The sequence below is a fragment of the Balaenoptera physalus genome (genome assembly GCF_965194825.1).
Source record: "Balaenoptera physalus genome assembly, chromosome: 3".
Taxonomy (NCBI): Eukaryota; Metazoa; Chordata; class Mammalia; order Artiodactyla; family Balaenopteridae; genus Balaenoptera; species Balaenoptera physalus.
Window position 1 is genome coordinate 3,007,300 of NC_138890.1, and position 24,064 is coordinate 3,031,363.

General features: G+C 53.3%; 1 protein-coding gene and 1 long non-coding RNA gene across 7 annotated transcripts in view; one reads left to right on the plus strand and one right to left on the minus strand.

The window, feature by feature from the left end:
- Positions 1 to 19,454, plus strand: part of ATCAY (ATCAY kinesin light chain interacting caytaxin) — a 42,328-nt gene extending 22,874 nt beyond the window's left edge. For 2 of the 4 annotated variants that reach the window (XM_082453272.1, XM_082453271.1), the window contains 7 exons: positions 1,761 to 1,982; positions 3,337 to 3,522; positions 3,947 to 4,049; positions 5,615 to 5,746; positions 6,411 to 6,497; positions 10,164 to 10,262; positions 11,007 to 13,521. In XM_082453272.1, the coding sequence (XP_082309398.1) occupies positions 1,761 to 1,982; positions 3,337 to 3,522; positions 3,947 to 4,049; positions 5,615 to 5,746; positions 6,411 to 6,497; positions 10,164 to 10,262; positions 11,007 to 11,160 (983 nt within the window). In that variant the 3' untranslated portion in view covers positions 11,161 to 13,521. Of the gene's footprint in view, positions 1 to 1,760; positions 1,983 to 3,336; positions 3,523 to 3,946; positions 4,050 to 5,614; positions 5,747 to 6,410; positions 6,498 to 10,163; positions 10,263 to 11,006; positions 13,522 to 14,511; positions 14,545 to 16,859 lie in introns of those variants that run through there. The other 2 variants (XM_082453273.1, XM_082453274.1) reach the window with 2 other exon arrangements.
- Positions 1 to 24,064, minus strand: part of LOC309656643 — a 54,707-nt gene that overhangs the window by 13,842 nt on the left and 16,801 nt on the right. For all 3 annotated transcript variants that reach the window (XR_014261465.1, XR_014261466.1, XR_014261467.1), the window contains exons 2-3: positions 7,391 to 7,479; positions 1,434 to 1,656 (exon numbers count right to left, since the gene is read on the minus strand). This is a non-coding gene — a long non-coding RNA (uncharacterized lncRNA). The remainder of the gene's footprint in view (positions 1 to 1,433; positions 1,657 to 7,390; positions 7,480 to 24,064) is intronic.

The following is a 24,064-nucleotide window of genomic DNA, read 5'->3' on the forward strand; positions in this document are numbered from 1 at the left end:
TTTGGCTCATTGCCCTATCCTCCAGGTCCATGTGGTGGCATACTGCCACCGTGCTTCCTTGCACCTTTAGTCTTACTGCCACCATGCTGTGACCCACAGCTTGACCCCATCAGGAAGAGTAACAGTATTTTAAATCAAGCACTCCTGATTCACTGCTCCTAACACACTTCCCGTGAAAAAGGCAGAGTGAGTTGAGAAGTCTGGGGTCTGATCCTTGGGCAAGTCCCCGCCTCAATGTTCGCATCTGTAAAATGGGTGACATTTCCCACCACACAAGGTCATGGTGAGAGCTGGAAATCATGCCAGTGCCCCACACACAGCAGGCACTTGATAAATGTGAATGCTGTGTTTTTATCATTTTCTGCCAAAGCGAATGTTTCTATCCCAGTGTCTCCTGAAGCAGTTACCTCTGACCTCCTGCTTAGGGACCGAGAGATTCAAAGTGAAAAAAAAAAGTGAGATTCAAAGTGAAAAAAAAAAATGTGGTCCATTTAATTACGGATCAGTGGGGGCTTCCCTGGTGGTGCAGTGGTTAAGAATCCGCCTGCCAGTGCAGGGGACACGGGTTCGAGCCCTGATTCGGGAAGATCCCACATGCCACGGAGCAACTAAGCCCGAGTGCCACAACTACTGAGCCTGCGCTCTAGAGCCCGCAAGCCACAACTACTGAGCCCACATGCCACAACTACTGAAGCCCGCGTGCCTACAGCCCATGCTCTGCAACAAAAGAAGCCACCGCAATGAGAAGCCCGCACACCACAACGAAGAGTAGCCCCCGCTCGCCGCAACTAGAGAAAGCCCGCGCGCAGCAACAAAGACCCAACGCAGCCAAAAATATAAATTAATTAATTAATTAATTTTAAAAAATTATGGATCAATGAATGTCTTCATCCAATAAAAGAGGGGTAGGAGTCTCCTACTAGTTTACTTATTTTGTCCTCAAAGGCTGTGTAATGAAACAGGGTAAACCTGAGGGGCTGGCTCTGCTCCGGGGGCTGTCAGATGGGAGGCAGCCCAGGAAGAGAAACCACCTTTTACAAGGAGACCAGAGTCCAGGCTAAGAGTCTTTAGGAGGAAGCGGTCCAAACCATGGGGAATATCCATCCTGACAGGCTTCAGAGTGAAATGGGAGGATCCTGCCCTTCTGTGCCTCAGTTTGCTCATCTGTTAAAGGGGGCAATAGCAAAGTTGGAACGTGAAAACGCAGGGGAGAGCTTTGCAGAGTGTCTGGCTTACGTTACACAATCGCTAAAAGTTAGTTGTTAGAGTTGAGCATCACAGAGAGGCCAAAAGCAGAACGTGAACATTCTCTGCCAGCCTTAGCCAGAAGGAACAAGACTCGCAGATATTGGTAGGTCCAGAGCACACCATCTGGAGCGCAGGCTGCCCGGGGTCTAATCCCCACATCATTGTTCAACCTTGACTCGACTCACCTGTGAGTCCCATTTTGCAGATGGTAAAAGTGAGTCAAGCTCAGAGCAACATGGCACTGCAGGGTCACGGAGCTGGTGAATAGCGAGGTCAGGCTCTGAACCCAGGTCTGCCCTACGTCCAAGTGTCCGCCCTTGACCTCCGCACTAGATGGTTACATTAACCGCTGCCATGAAAGGATGTCCTTTGACTTCTAACCACTCCCCTCAACGGGGCGGAGTGGATCTCCACCGGGTTGGGAACGGGAGAGGGGGAAGAAGAAAGAAAACAGCAAAAGTGACTGATCTTGTTTTGCTTTTGTTTTTTTCTGTTTTCCTGTTCCCCCACAGCCCCTCCCAACACTCTGAATTTCAACACGGCTCACCGTAAGCGGAAGACGCTGGTGGCCCCCGAGATCAACATTTCCCTGGACCAGAGCGAGGGCTCCCTGCTGTCCGATGACTTCCTGGACACCCCCGATGACCTGGATATCAACGTGGATGACATCGAGACCCCAGATGAGACCGACTCGCTGGAATTCCTGGGGAACGGCAATGAATTGGAGTGGGAAGGTGAGGTCGCTCATCGCACCTGCCCAGCCCCCAAATCGGACCCCAGCGCTCCCTTTGACTTGGGGACCAGCTGACCGGAGCCTCCCTCCTCCATCCCCATAGGCTCAAGGGGGACAGGTCTTCCAACCCGGGGCTCCCAGGACAGCTCCTGGGACTCCGTGCACATTTTCTCGTGGACTTGTGGACTTTGCTGGGAGATGTGTCTTTCACCCGATTCTCAAAGGGGACCGAGACCAGAGGAAGGGCCTCCCCCTGATTCCACAGGTGTTTGTGGAGCAGGTCTTGATTGCTGTGTAGGGGGCGGCAGGTAGATCAGACGGGGGCATGTCAGGAATAGACATCGCCTGCCTGCTCGCGTGGCCATCGGAAAGCCAGGCTCTGGGTAACGGTAAAAATGTACACAAGATAATTGCACCTGGTCGTCGGTGCTGTGAGGGAGATGAGGTGATGGGAGAGGGAAGGGGGGGGTCTCACTGTGGCAATTCAGCCCCCCGCCCCCAGGGGACACTGGGCCATGTTTGGGGACATCTGTGGTTGTCATGACTGGGGGAATCCTGGCATCAAGTAGGTGGGGTCAGGGAGGTGGCTCCACACCCCACAGTGCCTGGGATGGAGGAGGGGGCTCCACAGAGAATGACCGGCCCCCAAATGTCAAAAGCGCCCAGGCCGAGACTCCTTGAACCAGGCTACCTGGGGGTGGGGAGGACTCTTTGCAGGGTTGCTGGGACAGGCCTCCCTGGATGGGTGTTATTTGAGCTGACATGCCGAGGCAAGAGCACAGGTCAGAAAGGTGGCAATGGCGGTGGCCATGGGGACAGAAGCAGAGCCACAGCACTTGCTGGGTGGATGTGGAGTATGAAGGGGAAGAGGGGGTTGACGGTGACACCTGGGTGTGGGGTCTGAGTAGCTGAGAAAACGGCCAGGCTATTTTCTGAGGCGGGAAGATTGCAGGATGACAGGTGGGAAAGAGGCAGATATTTCAAGCGTGGTTAAGAATCCTGAGAAGCCCAGAGAGGGCAAGAATGTGTGCAAGGTCACACAGCAAGAAACGGGCTCTACCCAGGCCAACCGCCTGACTGAGCACTTTCCTGTGTTCCACGGCTTGGGGAAAGAAAAATTATTATTTAGGCGTGACTTCTGGACTCCCAGGTCCTCCATCTCACCCAGCAGCCCCAATCTAACACCACCTGTTAGCAAAGGGTAGGATGAGCGGTTTCGCCTCTGGCCTGGGGAGAGAGGAGAGGGCTCCGGGGCCACAGGCGGCGAAGGTAGCCCAGAGAGGGAAGCTGGGATGAGGTGTCCGGACTCGGGTGTCCCTTCCGCTCACCTTCCCCCCCCCGCCCCCCGCTTCCAGATGACACCCCCGTGGCCGCCGCCAAGAATATGCCTGGGGATAGTGCGGACCTGTTCGGGGATGGCTCGGCAGAGGACGGCAGTGCCGCCAACGGGCGTCTGTGGCGGACAGTTATCATTGGGGAGCAGGAACACCGGATTGACCTGCACATGATCCGGCCCTACATGAGGGTGGTGACCCACGGAGGTGAGGCCACGCCCCTCGGGCCCCCTCCCGGCTCCAGCGACTGGAGGCCCATCAGTGGCCCTCTCTGGACCTCAGTCTCTTCTTCTGAGCCAGGGGGATGTTAAATTAAGCCCTAGTGTCCGGGTGTGCAGGGGTGAAACCCGCAGCGGGGCAAGGCGTAGACGTGCCGGATGCACACCGGAGGTGTCTACGAGGGTGGCTGGCGTCCCCTGCCAAAGGCAGAGACAGGTCAAGCGTTGGCTGGCTTCTCCAGCCAGGCTGCTGTGACTCAGAGCTGTACCCTCTGGGTGTGCGCAGTGGGTGGGAAGGGGCTGGCCAGAAATGAGGCTGCTGCACGGGGCAGAGCAGGGGGTGGCTCAGAGCTGGGAGACGGCTCTACCCATCTCTGCCTGGGGCTGCTCACACACTGGCCGCCTCTCCCCAGGGTACTACGGGGAAGGTCTCAACGCCATCATCGTCTTTGCCGCCTGCTTCCTCCCAGACAGCAGCTCCCCCGACTACCACTACATCATGGAGAACCTCTTCCTGTAAGTGGCCCACCCCCTCTGTCCCAGCTGCCCGACCCTGCATCTGAGTCCCCTGCTCACCCGCTGGGCCTCATGGGTGCAACTGTCATCATCCCTAGCAATTACAGAGCATTTACTATGTGGCAGCCACGAAGTGAAGGGCTTGGTATGTGATGACGCATTCCACCCTTGACACGACTGTGGGTTAGTTACTGTTGCCTCCCATTCTGTGGCTGCAGAGCCTGAGGCACAGAGAGGTTAAGTCACTTGCCCAAGGACACACAGGTACAGTTTTATTATGATGGAGACAGATACTATGGATAAAGCGCCTGGCAGATGACAGTAGGAACTCAGCAAATCGTTATCGCTCCTATTATCATTATTATGAAGATTGCCTTCTTACACAGCGGGGCTTGGATGCCAGGTGGGCCAGAGGACAAGAAGGTAGCCATGGAAGGTCAGATCGGAAAGTGGCCTGAGATACCAGGGAGCCCAGTCTCCCCAATCTACAGATGGGGAATTAGAGGCTGAAAGAGAGGAAAGGATTCTTCTGGGACTTCCCTGGTGACGCAGCGGGTGAGACTCGCGCTCCCAATGCAGGGGGCCTGGGTTCGATCCCTGGTCAGGGAACTACATCCCACATGCATGCTGCAACTAAGAGTTTGCATGCCACAACTAAGGAGCCGGCGAGCTGCAACTAAGGAGCCCGCCTGCCACAACTAAGACCTGGTGCAACCAAATAAATAACTAAATATTAAAAAAAAAGAAAAAGGAACTTCCCTGGTGGCACAGGGTTAAGAATCCGCCTGCCAATTGAGGGGACACGGGTTCGAGCCCTGGTCCAAGAAGATCCCACGTGCCGCGGAGCAGCTAAGCCCGTGCGCCACAACTACTGAGCCTGCGCTCTAGAGCCCACGAGCCACAACTACTGAGCCCACGCACCACAACTACTGAAGCCCGCACACCTAGAGCCTGTGCTCTGCAACAAGAGAAATCACCACAACGAGAAGCCCGCGCACCGCAACGAAGAATAGCCCCGACTCGCCATAGCTAGAGAAAGCCCGTGCACAGCAACGAAGACCCAACGCAGCCAAAAATAAATAAATAAATAATTTTTTAAAAAAATGTTGTTTGAAAAAAAAAGAAAGAAAGGATTCTTCTGAAATCACTTAGGGGGAGACAGGGCTGGGACAGACCCCAGGTCCCTAATGTCCGGTGCAGTGGACTGTTGGCTGTGGGTGCCTGTTCCCCAGGTGTATCTGGGGCTGTTGAAGCCCACCTCCCAGGATTAATGGAGACCATGCATATAAATCACTTGGCATCTAGTAAGTGCTCAATAAAATAGTAACTACTACAATCACTGTGCCCACTGACACAAATTTGGGGTGGGCTGGGGTCATCCCCCGCCCCCCGCCCCGAGCCGAGTATGCCAGGACAGCCAACAACACCTGAACAGGTGTGGCTGGCAGAGCCAGGGCAGGCAGAGGCAGAAAGGGCAGGTGCCCCAGGGGTTCAGTCCCGGGAACTGGGCTTCCTGACTCTGAGCCCCTCCGTCGGGTCCCCTGTCGTCTGTGTCCCGTGACCAGGTACGTCATCAGCAGTCTGGAACTCCTTGTGGCCGAGGATTACATGATCGTGTACCTGAATGGTGCCACGCCTCGGCGAAGGATGCCCGGCATCGGCTGGCTGAAGAAGTGTTACCAGATGATTGATAGGAGGTGAGTGGGTGGGGCTGGGGGACCTCCTCGGGGTGCAAGGGGCCCTGAAGTCCCTCTGAAAGGTGTGTCGTGGTCAGCTGGGGCGGCCGTAACAAAGCACCAGACTGGGTGGCTTAAACAATAGATATATGTTGTCTCCTAGTTCTGGGGGCTAGAAGTCCGAGATCAAGGTGTCTGCAGGGTTGGTTCTTTCTGGGGCCATGAGGGAGAATCTCCCCTGTGGACACCTGTGTGCAAATGTCCCCTTTTTAGAAGGACACCAGTCATAGTGGATTAGGGGCCCACCCTACTCCTATATGACCTCACTTTAACTAATTTCTCCTACAATGACCCTCTTCCCAAATAAGGGGGCTGCAATTCAACATGCCCATAATAGGTGCTCAGAACCAGGGGGCCCCAGAAAATCTTTCAGAAATGGGAGACGCTGTGGCCACAAAGTCAAATGCTCAGACTCTAAATTAAGAGAGGTTGGAGACCAGACATCAGCTCTGCCACCTGCACACTCTGCGAGGGGGCTTAGCTTTACCGAGATTCCACCTCTTCCCTGCCAATGGAGATAATCATAGCACCTCTTGGGCACAGAGAGAAGGTAACACCGGTTAGCTGCTCCCTCCCCGGGGCTTTCCCAAGGAGCCCATCTTGCTTCCTCTGTCTCCCCACGCAGACTGCGCAAAAACCTGAAGTCCTTAATCATCGTCCATCCATCCTGGTTCATCCGCACCGTGTTGGCCATCTCCCGCCCTTTCATCAGGTAAGATCATGACCTGTGCCCAGATAGCCACCTGGGTTTTTGTGTGTCTTATTTTTTAATCTGCATTTTCCAGCTCCTCTCTGATGAATCTATATTGTTGCGTTAAACAGTTTAAAATCATATGTATTGTTATTTAGTGACGAACATCACATCACGGGGTGGGGGGGTGGGAATAGTAACAACCAGCTCTCCCATATTGAATGTTGGATACCTTTTAAAGTTTACAAGCCACAGCCCTGAAAGGTTGACTTGGTGGCGCCCATTTCATGGATGAGGAAACTGAGGCTCAGACTATTCCAGGGAATCACCCAGAGTCACACAGCAAGGTCACCAGCCCACCACACGCCCTCAGAAGGAAGGCCGGCTCCATCCACTCTGGAATCTGTGAGGGAGGGGCATTAGGATGCCAGGAGGGTCTGACCCACTCCTGGACAATGATGTGGTGAACTGATACATGTGTGTTTTGGGGGTGCCCGAGACTACCCTCAGGTTTGATGATTTACCAAGAGGACTCACAGAACCCAGAAAAGCTGTTGTGCTCAGGGTTACAGTTGATTACAGAGAAAGGACGAAGACGGAAATCAGCAAAGGAAAAAGGTATGTCTGGGATTCCAGGAGAAGCCAGAAGGGAGCTTCTGATTGCCCTGTCCCAGTGGAGTTGTACCCAAAGCCCTTCGTTCTCCCTGCAATGACGTGTGACCACGTGTAGGAAGTACTGCCAATGGAGAAGCTGATCTTGGTGTCCAGGGTTTCCACCAAGGCTTGGCCACACGGGGATGGAGTGCCCACGCAGCCCCCTTAGTTCCTCAGTAACTGATATGATGGCCCAAGACCCCACCAGGAAGCACATCTTTAGCACAGACTATGGGCCCCGGGTAAATGAAGACGCTTACCAGATGGGACATCCCTAGGGCTTACAGGTGACCTCCTGTGAGTCTCAGAAGCTGGTTCTTTCTTTGGAATGTGCACGAGATAGAAGCACCTGGACACACAGAGCAAGTGAAACAAAATTAGTCATGTTAAACGCCCTCGTCCATCACATAAAACTAAACGTACATTTAATGTAATATAATTCAAAACATCGAATTAAATGAAGACCCTTCATTTCCACGTTCCCAGTGAAGAATCTGTGATGAGTTTAATAGACGGGGTCAAACTTTGCCTTGAGAGCATCACAGCGCTGAGGCAAGGAGGCAACTTCAGACGCTCTGTTCAGTGACTCCCAAGCACCCTCAGACATTTGCACATTAGTGAAATCAGGCCTTTAATACACTAATTACGGGTCATTTGTGCTAATGATGACAATTACCGGGCAAAACGGTAGACACACACTTCAGCCTCACAGAATTGCCTTCTGTCCTCGACATCCCGTAATTCGGGAACCGAAATTTGCCTTGAATGCAGATAATTCTCTCACTTTGGGTTGCTTTTCCTACTTTTATTTTATTTTATTATTTTTTTGGCCATGCTGCACAGCTTGTGGGATCTTAGTTCCCCGAGCGGGGATCAAACCCGCGCCCTCGGCAGTGAAAGCGTGGAGTCCTAACCACAGGACCCTCTGGGAATTCCCTGGGTTGCTTTTCCTGTGGTGAATTTCAAAGGTCTCATTTTGAGCTTTCAGAGAAATAGGAGGGGACAGTGGGGTAAAGTAAGCTTCCCTGTTTAAAAGCCAAGGGAAGCGGAGACAGATTCTGAGCTGCCACCCGGCCCTAGCCCTGAGGGTCTGTGATTGTATCTCAAAAAGAACTCCTGTTTATTCCACGATGATCTAAACATGGGCACGTGCCTCGCCCTGGGCTGGAATTCTCCCTCCCGAGAGCCCTGCTTCCCAAGACAGAGCTCAGCTCACAGGCAGACAGCATCCCGGGTACCCGTTTCCAACAACAGACATGCCAGCTTTACCATGGCATCCTCACGTTGGGATCTCGCCTGTATTTATAACCCACTGCTCAGACCACAGGTGTCGCCTCTGTGCCCCCTAAAAACACCTTTGCAACCCATCAGCTCATCCACCCTCAGAGCCCCCCAGACCCGGGGTATTCAGGTAGAGTCGGTCTGAGACTCACTCCCTGTCCCTGGGCCCTTTACTTTTCTGTCACACCAACTGGAGGAAGAACTCATGTTCCAAGAATAATTTTTTTTAATTAAGGAAATAAATTTCAGGGGCTTCCCTGGCGGTCCAACGATTAGGACTCTGCGCTTTCACTGCTGAGGGCGCGGCTTCAATCCCTGGTGGGGGAAATAAGATCCTGCAAGCTTTGTAGCTCAGCGAAAGAAAGGAAGAAAGGAAGGAAGGAAGGAAGGAAGGAAGGAAGGAAGGAAGGAAGGAAGGAAGGAAGGAAGGAAGAAAGAAAGAAAGAAAGAAAGAAAGAAAGAAAGAAAGAAAGAAAGAAAGAAAGAAAGAAAGAAAGAAAGAAAGAGGAAAGAAAGAAAGAAAAGAAATTTCAACTGCACGAAAGCGGTGGGGTTTATTTATTCCAGTACACATGGCCGCTTTGTGACTTTCTGTGGGAAAACCGTCTATCATTCCCTGATCGGTTTCCAGTGGCCTCTGCTGATTAACCTGTGTATTTTTCTCTTATGGACACTGCAAACTGTAACATTCCTCATGGGTCTCCATTTTCTCCGGGTGCTGGAAAGTTTGAGCCGAATTCTTATCTAATCTCTAAAAATAGATGTAAAACTTCTTGACACAGTTTTGTAACTATGTGACTCTATCTTACTTTTTTTCTTTTCTTTATTGTTATTTGATTATTTTATGACTTAGTGTCCTGTTACGTTCTCTTGGCCTTATATTTCTCATCCTTAGAAAAACTGATGTGAGGGACTTCCCTGGTCGTGCAGAGGATAAGACTGCACTCCCAGCACAGGGGGCCCGGGTTCCATCCCTGGTCAGGGAACTAGATCCCACGTGCATGCCACAACTAAGAGTTTGCATGCCACAACTAAGGAGCTTGTGTGCTGCAACTAAGGGGCCCACCTGCCGCAACTAACAGCCGGCGCAACTAAATAAATAATTTTTAAAAAAAAAAAAAAAACTGATTTGACCTTGAAAAAAGTTTATTGGACATTTTACCAAAATTAGGTTTAAGGTAATTTTTTTAAAAAATAATCACGAGTTCAAAGCAACGCGCTGGTGACAAAGCACCTCAGTGGGTAGCAGACGGCCAGAGCTGGGGTTTGGACCGGAACAAACCATTCATCCGAAAGAATGTGGAATGAATCAGCAGTCCCCATGTGCACCTGTCTCGTGACCAAATGACTACTGGTGCCATCCGGGCAGTGGCGATTGTTCCAGAAAAGCATTCTTGGGAAGATTCACACAGAGGAGCAACCCCTGGGGAGGATGGAGCCTGGAGTCTAGCAGCGTCTCTTTCCTCTCTGCTTCCTTCAAGGAATTTCCTCAGCTCAGCAAGGACTGGTGTCCAACACGTGGTCCAGGACGCTTCTCTTCTTGCAAGGGGAGACCCCGGGTTCTGCTCTGTTCCCCCACTAGGGGCCGGGGTGGAGGCTGGCACGGGTGGGGAGGGAAGCTTGGGCGAAGGTGCTTGGGGCATCCCGGAATAGTGTTGCGTGTGCATCCCTGCCTGCCATCGCTCCTTCTGGCCCTGAGGAGCCACTCTGAGGGCTGGCTTTCAGATGTCTCCCTGCTTCTTCTCCCACCAGCGTCAAGTTCATCAACAAGATCCAGTATGTGCACAGCTTGGAAGATCTGGAGCAGCTCATCCCCATGGAGCACGTGCAGATCCCAGAATGCGTGCTACAGTGAGTGTCCCTGGGCCATGGGAACACCCCCGCCACCTCCATCCCCATTGCCCCCGGGCTGCTCGCCTCTCAGCCCCCTCTGCTCAGCCCAACCGAGCTGCCAGGGAACCAGACCTGTGTGGGAAAGCAGAAAAGAAGGAAATACAGTGAAACAAGCTCCTGTGAAATTACAGAACACAGCGGGCCTGGCTATCTAGTGCAGGCCGGGGGCCAGTGAGCCCTGGTCCCCTGGCTTGTCTTTATAAATAAAGTTTTATTGGCACACGGCTACACCCATCCATTTACAAACCATCCACGGCTGCTGTCGAGCTACAACAGAATTGAGAGGTTGCCACAGAGACTGGCCTGCAAAGCCAAAAATACTGATTCTCTGGCCCTTTACAGAAAAACTTTGCCCTGATGGAGGGGCCTGTAGACCAAACCCACGTCAATGAGGGGGTCGCTTTATACTGGCTGTGTTCGGGGCTGATGCAAAAAATGTCCGCTGAGCCGCATCTACTCCAGATGCTGGAATATACCAACCAAACAGATATCCCCTGCCCTGGGGTGGGGTGGGCGTGGGCAGGCTTGTAAAGCAACTGCAGGAAACATAAAAAAGACCAGTAGACCCATCAACTCCGGCTGTCCTTTCTGCTCTAAGACCTGGCGTGTATTCAGATGTGACAGTGAGATTGCTTCCCTGTTCCCAGAGGGAAGGGGAGTCCCAGGCTGCAACTCATGTGCTTTCCTTTCTCTCTCTTCCAGGTACGAAGAGGAAAGGCTCAAGGCCAGGAGAGAAAGGTCTGTGCGGAGTGGCCTGTGCCCGGGCCAGGTTAGGGCTGGCGCTGAGCCGGGCCCACAGCTGGGGGGAAATTGGTGGTTTCCGCTCAGTGGGGACCTATGTCATGCACACACGTAGCTCAAGGCCCTGTCCTTCTCTCAAGGGCTTGGAGTCAGGTCCAGGCTCAAATCCAGGCTCCCTCACTTAGTCACAGTGACATTAGGCAAGTGAAAAGTTCACAGCCACCCTGGGTTGGCTGTGAGGGTTACTGTGAGAAATCAGGACCAATGTAACCCACCGGACAAAAATAGTGGACTCCATAGAGAGTTCTCCTAGTAATCCTGATGACAGTGGGGGTAACACAACCTGCTCCATGCTCGCCCCTGCCAGACTTAGCCCAGAATCGCCCCTTCACTGACTTACTGGCTAATTTTCGAGAGTAGCAGTGCTCACAGAACTTCAGGACTATTTCGGTCCCACCCAGTTATGGAGCCCTTATACCATTCCTGTATCCTTTCTCATCCCCCCCCATCCCCACCCCTCTGCCCCAAGAGGAGGGCAGGGCCAGGATTCCTAAAAGCGTCTGATAGACCGGGAATCCGAGGCTCAGAGAGGGCAAGGCACCTGCTCAAGGCCACACAGCAAGTCTGAGAAAGAGTTGGGGCTTTCAGTGAGTTGAAAGCATGCCAGGCCCTGTGCCAGCCTGGGGGAGACTGAGGCCATTAAGACTGAGTCCTGGTCCAGAAGTTTCCTCGAAGGGCAAAGGGGAGGGTTGCCTCACCGAGTGAGGAAAGCAGATCCTGGGGCAGGACAGGTGATGTTGGCAGATGAGACACATAATGAGAAAAATTACGGCGGCTTCACACAGCGTCGTTTAATAGTGATGAGTGTAAGTGGAGTGGAAGGGGGCGTGGAGGGCAGCAGGACCCGCCATCCCACGCCTTCCAGGGAGTTTTCTTCCTTCCCCTCCTCTCTCTTCTCTACTCCCTCCCTCCCTCCCCTTCCTCTTTCCTTCCTGCCCGTCTTGTTTTTTTTTTTTTTTTTTTAATATGTTTAGTTGCGGTAAAATACACAGGACATAAAATTCACCATTTTAACCATTTTTAAGTGCACAGCCCGGTGGCATTAAGCACATTCACATTGTTGTACAACCATCCCCACCAGACACCTCCAGAACTTTCTCATCTTCCCAAACTGAAGCTCTGTCCCCGTGAAACACTGACTCCCCAGCCCCTGGCCCCCACCATCTACTTCCTGTCTCTGTGGATCTGACTCTCTAGGACCTCGTATACGTGCAATCAGACAGTATTTGTCCTTCTGCGTCTGGTTTATCTCACTGAGCATCATGTTCCCAAGGTTCATCCACATTGTAGCAGGTGTCAGAATCTCCTTCCTTTTTAAGGCTGAGTAATATTCCAGTGTGCAGATAGACCACATTTTGTTCATCCATCACCTCTCGATGGACACCGGGGTGGTTTCCACCTCTTGGCTGTTGTGAATTGTGCTGCTGTGAACACGGGTGTACAGTTGTCTATTCAAGTGCTTGCTTTCACTTCTTTGGGGTGTATATAGACCCAGGAGTGGAGTTGCTGGATCTTATGGTAACTCGATGTTTCATCTTTCGAGGAGCAGCTAGAATCTTTGCCACAGCGGCTGCCCCATTTGACATCCTCACCCCACCAGCCATGCGCAGTTCCAATTTCTCCACATCCTCGCCAACATAGTAACAAATGTTCTACGTTTAAGGTAGTGGCCATCCTGCGAACTTCCCTGGCGGTCCAGTGGTTAAGACTCTGTGCTTCCACTGCGGGGGCTGTGCGTTCGATCCCTGGTTGGGGAAAGGAGATCCCGCACACCACGTGGTGTGGCCAAAAAAAATTTTTTTTTTAATTTTAAAGGTAGTAGCCATCCTGATGGGCGTGAGGTAGTCACGTCTGTCGGTCTGGCTTCTTTCTTTTCCTCCCTTTCTCCCCACCCCCAGGTCCCCCTCTCCTCTGTCTCTCTGTCTGAGTTACACTCCTCCTGCCTCCTGAGGCTTAGCTATGGATGGGAGTAGAGAGATGACAGGACAAGCAGGGCGCCCACCTTCCAGAATCACAGCACACGGGCAGCAGCGTCCAGGGAGCAAGTGCATGAGGCCCCTGCGGCGGCGATAAGCTGAGATAAGCGCACCTAAGGAATGGCCCACAGCCCCTCCCCCCCCCCCCGCCAACCATCTGCGTCCACCTTCATGAACCCCTGCCCATCCCATCACGCAGTCCACCCTCTGGGCCCCTGCGTTTCCCCGGGGGCAGCCAAACCCTCTCCTGATCGCTGTCGGGACATGGTGGGTCCAGACAGAGGGGCCAGTGGGAGCCGAGAGCCCCTGGGCCCACTTGGCTAGCTGGTCATCCCTTGTCACCTCTTTCTGTCCCCAGCGCAAGGCCGCAGCCAGAGTGCGTCCTGCCCAGGTCTGAAGAGAAGGCAGAGGCGGGGCTGGCGGAGGACAGGTAAGTGTGTGCAGGTGGCCACAGGGCCAGGGCCCACACCCGCGGGGGGCTGCTGAGCCCAGGGAACCTCAGATGAAGGTGATCTGACATTACCATGGTGCTGAAGTAAGACCACCACTGTGAATCGGCCAGCATGAGGCCCATTCCATCGAGCCATTTTAATGTAAATTTAGTGCATCTGTAGTTTTGGGCAACCAGCACCTTCTCCAGTTCCAGAACATTCCACAGCACAGAGGGAGACCCTGTACCCTGTTAAGCAGTTGTTCCCATTCCTATCCTCCTTCTTTTTCTCCTTTTTTTTTTCCCGGCTGGGCCGCAGCATGCGAGATCTTAGTTCCCCAACCAGGGATAGAACCTGTACCCCCTGCAGTGGAAGCATGGAGCCCTAACAACTGGACCACCAGGGAATCCCTCCTTTCTTTTTAAATCCAGCAACTCTCTACTGACAGTCCTTTAGTGCCTCACCCTGGGATGTGTAGACAGACGGCACGACCCCCTCCCTGGCCTCTAGAGGCCTCTCACACCTTTCCTGTCTCTTTCTTCAGGTCTGCCTCCCTTGTCGTATCCTCCTTCTCCTGTCCTTGAGCTCCTTGAGGGCAGCGGTTGCATCTTGGGACCACTGCCCCCTCCTCCTCCCACCCTTCATCCAGCACAGGCCAAGCACGGGGACCAGGGGCAGCTGATGTGGCCGAGAGACCAAGATCTGCTCTCAGATGAAGGTTCCAGCTGGTGACCTTTGTGCAGGTCCCGGTGGATGGGTTCAGCCTTCCCAATGGGTGGACCTGGAGCAGCAATAGTGATTTCATTTTGTGGCAGCGAAGGAGCTCAGCCATTCTCACGACTGCCTGTCCTGGCTCATTTGTTACACAGCTGACACGTGCTGACACTTGCTTTGTGCCAGATCAGGGTGAAGCCATATTGGCCCTCATGGGTCTCATGGCCAAATGCCAAGGGTCCCCAAACAGGCAACTAATGCTGAGACTCCTTCCTTTTCCCACAGGTCTGCTCTGGCCACAGAAGATCAGGAAACAAGGTGGGTGGGAAGCGGGGCGATCTTGACACCTTTTTTGGAAACATTCTAAGTGGAACCTACCCTGGGATGAGTGCCTCATGACTTATTGTTGATGGAGGGAGGATGCTGCACCAGGGAGGCAGGGAGACCGTGGTTACCATGACAACGGGGCCTCCTCTGGGGCCAGGCAGCCGGTCCCTGCTCCACTCCAGCGGGGCGTCATTAACGGGAGGCCCCAGAGCTGAGCCACACGGCGGCCCTGACTGAGATGTCCACCCAGAGCCAGGCCCCCTGAAGCCCAGGATTTTACTCAGCCAGAGGGTGCACTGTCTGCCCACAACCTATCTCAGTGTGTCTGCCTGGCTCTGCATGCCAGGAAAAGCCTCCCTGTGTGTCACGGGTCCTGGAGACCACCCTCGGGGGCAGTGGTTTGCTAGAAGGACTCACAGGACTCAGCAAAGCTGATCTGCTCACAGTTATGGTTTATTAAAGTGGAAGTGTGGGTACAGCTCAAAGTCAGCAATAGGAAAAAGAGCGTGGGGTGGGGTGAGGGGAGACAGGTGCACGCTCCCAATTGTTGTCTCCCAGGGGAGTTGTTTTGGGACAGCCCTTAATTCTCCCAGCAGCCAGGTGTGGTGATGCACACCAAGTGTCACCAACCAGGTGTGCTCATTTGAGCCCTGGTGTCCAGGGTATTTACTGGGGGTCAGTCATATGCATGGTGGACCGCCCACGTGGCTGACCTTAGTCTCTCGCCCCTCCAGAGGTTGAGCTGATACCACATGGTCCATGGCTCCTGCCTTAAATCACATTGTCAGCATAGACTATCCAGGGTGACCCCAGGTCCCAGGCAAACAAAGATACTCTTTATCAGGAAGGACGTTCCAAGGGCTTAGAGGTGACCTCCCAGAAGCCAGGCAAGGGCCAAACCTTTCTTTGGAACCTGCAGGGTTAGTCCTTGACCACACACTCTGCTACCAATATGTTACATGGCCCGGCCACATGCCTTCATACTACCCATGTGACCCAAGAAGCCCCAAGCTGAGAAATAAACATCAAAAATCATCTTAGACCAGTACTGCCCTGGGGACACTGAATAGAAGCTAGTTCTCGATGCATTTCTGACAAGACCATCTCAGTCCTTCTGGAGCTGAGTTCCCATCCACAGACACAAAACACGCAAGGAAATCATTCACCATGAGAAAAAGTCGGCGGGTATGACAAATAGCAGCATTAGACCTCCTCCTGGGAATCCTCAGGTAGAGATGATAAAAACAAGCATGTTTAAAATGATTAAATACATAAAAGAAGGAATGGTTGGGAGCAATGGATGGATGGACAGATGGACAGACAGATGGACAGGTGGGTAGGTGGGAGGGTGGATAGATGGATGGATGGATGGATAGGTAGATGGACAGGTATATGGGTGGATGGGTGGATAAACGGATAGATAGATAGGTGGATGGGTGATGGATAAGTGAATGAATAATGGATGGATGGATAGGTGGATGGACGGATGGATGGATGGATGGGTGGATGGATGGATAGGTGGATGGGTGATGGATAAGTGAATGAATAATGGATGGATGGATAGGTGGATGGACGGATGGATGGATGGATGGATGGATGGGTGGGTGGGTGGATGGATGGATGGATGGATGGATGGATGGATGGATAGGTGGATGGGTGATGGATAAGTGAATGAATAATGGATGGATGGATAAGTGGATGGACGGATGGATGGATGGATGGGTGGATGGACGGATGGATGGATGGGTGGGTGGATGGATGGATGGATAGGTGGATGGGTGATGGATAAGTGAATGAATAATGGATGGATGGATAGGTGGATGGACAGATGGATGGATGGATGGGTGGATGGATGGATGGATGGGTGGGTGGATGGACGGATGGATGGATGGATGGATAGGTGGATGGACGGATGGATGGATGGATGGGTGGATGGACGGATGGATGGATGGATGGGTGGATGGATGGATGGATGGTGGATGGATGGGTGGATGGGTGGGTGGGTGGATGGATGGACAGATGGGCTGGTGAGTAGATGGTTGAGATGAAGCCTCCCTCCAGTCTGACTGAGGGCACCAGCCCTGGGGCCTTGTTCTTTGGCTGGGGCACCAAGAGAGAAGTCCCCTTCAGGACCACACCTAGAAGGTGGGTGACAGGTGGCGGACCTTGAAAGGCAGGTGCCACTCTTGCTGCTGAGGGCACACCGAAGCCGATCAGATCATTCTTTTGGATTCCCCACGCATGGAACATTTTCCACTTTCTTTAAATACAATAATAATCACTTGACTGTGTTTCTGCCTCTCCAGCATGTCCTGAGGTGACGTGAGCACAGAGGAGGACACGAAAGAAGATCCCAGATGCCAGGAAACCTCTGTCGGACGCCCTCTGACCCTGGATCTTGTCCCCACCTCATCCTGAGTCACAGTCTCCGGGGGGTGTCCATCTCCTCCATCCACGTCTGAAACCCAACATCCTTTCCAGCTGCTTGAAAACTTTTTTTTTTAATGATGCAGTATTAGTGAGTTTTGGAAAAGGACCCAGTTCTCCACCCTCTCACACTCATGAGCTCATGGCCAAGAAGAGCAAGAAGCGTTGAGCATGGCCTGTGCATCCTTGGTGGCCTCAGAGACCCCCCACCACCACCACCACACCACTGCACAGAATCCTGGTCAGGACCCTTCTCTTGCTTGTCACCTGGTTCAGGTTGGAGCCACAGATGCCCATCGACTCCCTGGCCGGGTCTGGATTCCTTCTTGTGCCTTTCCTGCCAGAACAGCCCCCGCAGCCCTGGGCATCTGGCCTGGAAACTCAGCCCCCACCCCCAGCAGCACCGTGCCCCCCGGGCACTGCCCAGCCTTTGAACTCACAGCTTTTCCTTTGACCAGCCCTCCCCTTGCCTCCTATAACTTCCACCTTCTTAGGGAGCATCAGAGCCCACAGCACCAGTGAGGGCCGCTGATAATCATCCTTGTTCTACAGTTGCGAAACCACATCCCCCTCAATCTAGAACATTCTCAAGCCCCTTGAACGCGGAGGCCACGCCACAGGGCAATCCCAATCAATACCTCCTACCGAGGGAATGAGCCTCCCCACTTCCCTAATCCCCCCGACAACACGGGGTTGGGATGCGCCCCTTGGGCTCCCACCAGGAACAGAGGCCGAGAAACCAGTGCTGAAATAAGCTCATCCCAGAAACGCAGATCGAGAAAAAGGAAGATACAGGGTACTGAACGTTCGAGTATTACAAAGGTCACTGGGGAGAATAAAAACCAGCGGCCTGGATGCTACGACCACCTGCATTCAAAGGAAGCAGATATCCTTAGGACAAAAAAAACGTTTTTCTAATGTGGTCGAAACGCCAGTCAGGTGGGCGCTAAAGGGAGTGAGTTCCCCATCTCTAGAGGCATTCAAGAAAAGGCTGGACGGTACTTGCACAAAGTGGTCCTCTGCGGTCCCCTCCAACCCTGAGAGTCTCTGTTTCTATGAATCTGAGCAAAACTCGAGCAGGTGCATCGTCCGGCCCCTCTTGGCTCTGTAGCTGGCTTCTTAGCGGGTGTCATCCAGGTTTGGTTGACCCTCCCTCCCCCAATAATTTCCCAGTAGGAGATTCTTGGCCTCAAAGGAGATGTTGAATGCTTCTCCACCTGGGACATCAAGGGGGTGTGTTTGGGGTTATCCCAATGGCAGGAGGGAGCCAGTGGCGTTCAGTGCTGAGCGAAAGGGACAGCAGTGCTTCCTGCATGTCAAGGAATTGTCCCACCCCAAATGCCAGTGGCTCCCGCCTTGGAAAATTCGGGGTTTCTAAGCAGCCTCGGGCCTGCATCTTCTGGAACCCAGCACTGCTCCTGTGAGGCCAGGGCATTTGGGCGTCTGGTGGGGTTTTTTAATTTGTGTTTCTGCTCTGTTTCCCAAATGTCAAGTAAAGGACAGGGACCTTGTTCCAGGCGCAGATGAGTTACATGGAGCCTGAGGCAGGAGAGGCTGGTGGATGGGCCTCTGCAGGCTGCCCTCCGAAAGGCCGCTCCATCCTGGGCCCGCTTGTCCCCCACCCCTGCCCAGAGCGCCTCCTTTTCTAAAAGGTGCCTGGGCACCTGCCAGGTCACCCCCAACTCCAGGTTCAGGTGGCTGGCTCTGCTCAGCTGAGAGGGACACGTGACCCGCGAGACCCGCAAGTCCACAGTAAATGCAATAACTCCTGGAAAGCCGGTGCTCCACTGGAAGAGAAGAAGGAGCCCGGGATAGGAACAGATGCATTCCACCTAACCCGACAATTACTGAGCGGCTGCAGAGGCGACAGAAGGACGAAAGAGGCAGACCCATCCCGCCCTCAAGGAGCCTGCAGCATAACAAGAAATTCCAGCACGGACCCCCTGGTTCACCGTGGCCCACCGACCACCCCTCCGGACCACCAGCAGCCATAGACAACGGGCAAGTGGAACCAAGGACCCCAACCCAACTTCACAGCCCCTGCAGAATAGAGAGAGACCCCCGGGGTAGCTGTCTCTAGGTCGGCCACCTGTCCACAAGTGTGTGAAGTTCTGAGGCACAGCTCCGTCCATACGGGGCCACTGTGTCCTCGGTAGCACCTAGGGCTGCTACCCACACCCTCTGAAATCGGCTTTGCGAAAGATTTGTATCTGCGGGGCAGTTTTTGGCTGAGATGCAACGGATGTCGAGCCCTCCTTGTAAAGGAACATTGCGTTTTCCTCTTGTGACACACGGGATGCATCATAAGTCCCTCCCCAAGTCGTAGTTCACACACCCATCCCTCCGACGGCGAGTTTTGTGGTTTTTAAAAACAAAAACAATTCATTCTGATTACTGTCGTGATATGAAGGCATCATTTCCATGAGCTTTGGGGGATTTTTATGTGAAATGAATAAACTATCACTGAGAAGGGAGGTTTGTGACTTTTGTCCACGTCCAAGGGATGTGGCACTGGTCTTGGTCGCGGTGCAGAGGGAGGAGCTTTCACGGGATGGGAGGGGGCACAGCTCAATGCCAAGCGACCTCAGGCAACCTTGGGTGACTTTGGGCCATGGCCTATATTTCCTCTCGCTTCTATCTCCCATCTGCAGAATGGGAGCCCCGGCTGGGTTCTTCCCGAGGCCCCTTTTGGCTCTGCCTGTCTGTGATTCAGGTTCCTTTCCTGTCCCCAGTCTTCTCTGGAATCAAACTTAGTCAACAGTTAATAATATTAATTACTAGTATTAGGCAATTCTCCAATCCCGGGCAGACACCAGCTGGATATCCTACAAATTTATCTCAATCCTGACACTACCGGTTCGGGCAGACCTTACAGGCTAAGGGTTCAGCCCCACAAGACGGCCCTGACTTCAGACACCAGTCAATCTCAGGTCCTAGAATAGGGTACAATTCAGCAATAGTCAGATGGAAGAGATGCAAAAGGTGATGTGTGGGGAAGGGGGCGGAGCTTCCATGCCCCCTCTGGGCACCACCCTCCCAGCACCTCCCTGTGTCCACCCACCGGAAGCTCTACAAAAATTGTTTGGGGATTTTCATAGAGGCATGATGGATTACACCACTGGCCGTTGACGAAAGTTCCGTCCCTCTAATCCCAGGGTCAGTGGGGTCCCCTGGCCACCAGCCCCGATCCTGTGGTTATAGGGCATTTCCAAAAGTCACCTCGTAGCATAAACTCAGGTGTGGTTGAAAGGGCTTGTTATGAAAGCAAAGGATGCTTCCTTCATCTTTATTATCTGGAGCCATTTCAGGCACAGAGGACATAAGACCAAATATTATCATAAAAGGGACTTCCCTGGTGGGCCAGTGGTTAGAACTCCACGCTTCCACGGCAGGGGACACGGGTTAGATCCCTGGTCGGGGAAGTTCCACATGCTGTGCGGTGTGACCAAGAAAAAAAAAATTTCCAAAAAAAAAAAAAAGTATATATCAAAAGATGTTCCCTCTTCTGACGTAGGAAATTACAAGGGTTTTAAGGGCTGTGTGCCGGGAACTGGGAACTAAGTCCAACTATGTTTCTTATTATAAATCATAATATCACAATAATAATAACAGTAGCAGTAATAATAATAGTCTGAGTGCAACCTAGCACAGGCCCCATGTTACTGAGAGGGGGGTCTGAGGCAGAGAGAGGGTATGTGGCTCACCTGGGGTCACCCGGACCCTGAGTGATTGGTCTGAGGTCTGATTCTGGGCCACCCCCGGCCACCCCATCGCTTGGCTGGAGACCCACGACCCTCTGCCAGCTGCAGGACGTAGGGGGCTGTGCCCCTCAAAGGGTCAGACTGGACCCTCCCATGTCAGGTACAAGAGGACTCCTCCCGTTGTCCCCGCCCAGGATTTTGGGACCTGCTGGTGGCAGGGATGCCAGGACAGGTGTGAGGTCCACACAAAGTCACCATCAGGTTGATGGCGGGAGCTGGCAGGTGCCAGCCCACCTGCCTCTGCCCTCCTGCTCCTCTGATGTCCAGTGAGGTGCCCTTCACCCAGCGAGATGGTCACTTCACGGGGGCTGGGAGGGGGCCTCAAGTGGAGGGGGCGAGCTGGCATGGAGGCGGCGAGGAAGAGGTGTTGAAGATGGCAGAGCTGGTGCTGGGATCAGGGGGTGCCCTCTTTGGAGGGGATGGACCCGCCCCTTTTTCCCACCCCACCGAGTCTCTGATTATCCTAAGGGGGTTCTTGCGAACCTCATTCATCCATTCGTTCATCCATTTGCTGAGCACTGGGGATCCCGCAGGGCCCAAGCACCCCTTATTATGTTGCTCCCAGTCCAGTGGGGGAGCTTGACACAGGGGACCAGGGCCTCACTGGGGACCAGGAGGAAAGTCCAGGAAGGGTCCCTAGAGGGAGGGTCCTCGGTGACTGGAGACCAGAGAGAGAAGTAGCAGTTAGCTAGGCCAACGGGCGGGCGGAGAGGTGTCCCCGGCGGAGGGCTCAGCAAGGGCAAAGTCCTGGAGGCCAGACAGAGCTGGGTGAACCAGGAGCAGGAAAATGAAGGGCGGCTGGAGTGCAGGGTGGGTGCTGGGGGGAGATTTTTACTATTAGCGGCATTCAGCACATTCACAATGTTGTGCAGCCATTACCTCCGGTCCAGAGCTTTTCCATCCCCCCAAAAGGAGACCCCGTCCCCATTAGCAATCACCCCCCACCACCCCTCCCCTAGCCCCTGACAACCAGGAATCCAGTCTCTGTGGATTTGCCTGTTCTGGACGTTTCACACTATGGGACAGGATGGTCACTTTTAATAACCTTGGACCAGTGGGCTGTTTGAGGATCGGCAGGTCTGCCCTGGGAGCCCATGTGCCAGGGTGAGCCGACCATGAGGCCTCCCAGCAGTGCCCTGCCAGGGCCTCTATCTGGGCATGTCACCATGTGGCTTGGGCCACATGCCCCACAAGGAGGCTCCCAGGAAATTCTTGCCACTGAAACTGAGCCAGAGGTCACACCCAGAGCTGGCTTTCCCCCTGCCTACGGGGCAGCTGATGGAGCTCAGTGTCACAGGTCCGGCCACGCTGAGCTGCCAAGAGAGGCAACTGAGACCCAGAAGGGGCTGGACGGGGGAGAAGGGGGTGGGAGCCAGTAGACAAGAACCCTGTCTTGGCCATTTGCTCACTCTGCCCCTGGTGGCCACCTTTGAAGTGAAGGTCACTGCTCCCAGTGACCTCTCCTGACCTCTGTGCCAGGCGAGTCCTGCCTGAGGCCACTAGGTGAGTCCATTAACCAGTTACCAACAAGATCCATCACTTTCTGTCTCCACCACTGGTTGGCCCTCAGCAGCTGTCTTGGCCACAGCGGGTCCTGCCGGTGGAATCGGTGGGGGTGAGGGAGGTCATGGGGGTCCAGACAGGGCAGGGCCTGGGCGTGAGGACAGTGGCCTTCTTTTCTTTTCTTTATTTATTTTTAGTTGTGGCATGCAGGATCTTTGTCTTTAGTTGAGGCATGCAGGATCTAGTTCCCTGACCAGGGATCGAACCCGGGCCCCCTGCATTGGGAGCGTGGAGTCTTAACCACTGGACCACCAGGGAAGTCCCTGTGCTTCTTTTAAATGCAAATAAGAATGGGGAGGCGTGTGGCAAAGGAGAGTTGAAACAGAGGAAAGACAGCCCCTGGTCTGGGTTTTTACAAAGCTCCTCCCTCTGGCCGTCATACAGAGGTAGCTGGTTTAAAGAAAAACCAGTGCCAGACAGTTCAAGCTGTAAAACCGGATTGTACTCAGGAGCCATTGCAATGGCTCCACTCCTAACGCAGCACAGGCAAGAAGGTTCACAGCCAAGGAGCCGGTGGGGTCAGTGGACAGAGAATCACTAGGAGGAGACGTGAGGGGTAAGGGGGGGATTCTGGCTACATTGACTTAGCAGATTCTTGCTGAAATCCCCTCGTGCCGGTGGCTGGATTCAAAGATCTCCTGCCCCTCCCTGTTTCATTCATTCCCTCTGCTACCATTTAGGGAGCCTCTGCCTTTTGTGGACCCACCCTTGTTAGGCACCCGGGACACATCAGAGAACAAGACACATCTGGCCCTGCCTGCCCAGGAGGGAATGGGGATCCAGAAAGGCTTCCTGGAGGAGGGGACGGACGTCCAAGCTGACACAGGATGGCTTAGTCAAAGTTAGCCCAGGGGAGGAGGATTGGGTAAGAGGAGAGGGGTTCCTGGAAGAGAGAACAGCATGTACGAAGGCCCTGTGGCAGCAGCTCTGGGTGCTGAGGGACAGGTAAGTGATGGGTAGGGCAGGGCATCCTCCCTTCATAAAGCCTCCTGGAGGTGGAAGCCCAAGGCCAAAGAGAGCCTCCCTCCCTTGGTTGGGGCCAGCAGCCTCCCTTTATAAAGATGAGAACAGGTGAGGCACAGAGAGGCAAGGGTGGGGCCTGAGCTCCCCCAGGTGGCAAGTGGCAGAACCAAGATTCAAATGCAGGATTCTTAACCAGGGGTTCTTAAAAGTGTGTCCAGTGTGGGTGAGGGTGGTGGTTGCTGAGACCCTTTCAGGGGGTCTTCAAGGTCAAAATCACACATGAGCAAAAGATCCATTCAAAGTGCAAAGACAGGGACTTCCCTGGCGGACCAGTGGTTAAGACTCTGTGCTCCCCTAAGATCCCACATGCCGCACAGTGTGGCCAAAAATAAAAATTAAAAATTAAAATAAAATGAAAAATAAAACAAAGTGCAAAGATAGACCAATGGCCTTTAATGGAGCAGAGAATGAAAGGGAACAGGTCACCTTCATAAACCTCTACCTGCCCAGTTCGGGTGTAGGACAAAGAAGACTACCCACGATGACCTAAAAAGGCGAAAAATCCTCCTCTCTCTGTGTGAAGCTGGGTTTTCTTCCTATACATCAACCGAGACAACTACGGAAATGGGCTGAACGACAAGCACATGTGAGAATCCTTCTAAACCAGATACTAAAGAGATTTGCAAAAATGTAGAATATCACTCTTTTACCTAAAAAAATTTTTTTAAATTTCAACAAGATGAATTTATTCTCTGACAGTTCTGGAGGTGAGGAGACTGACACGGGTCTCACGGGGC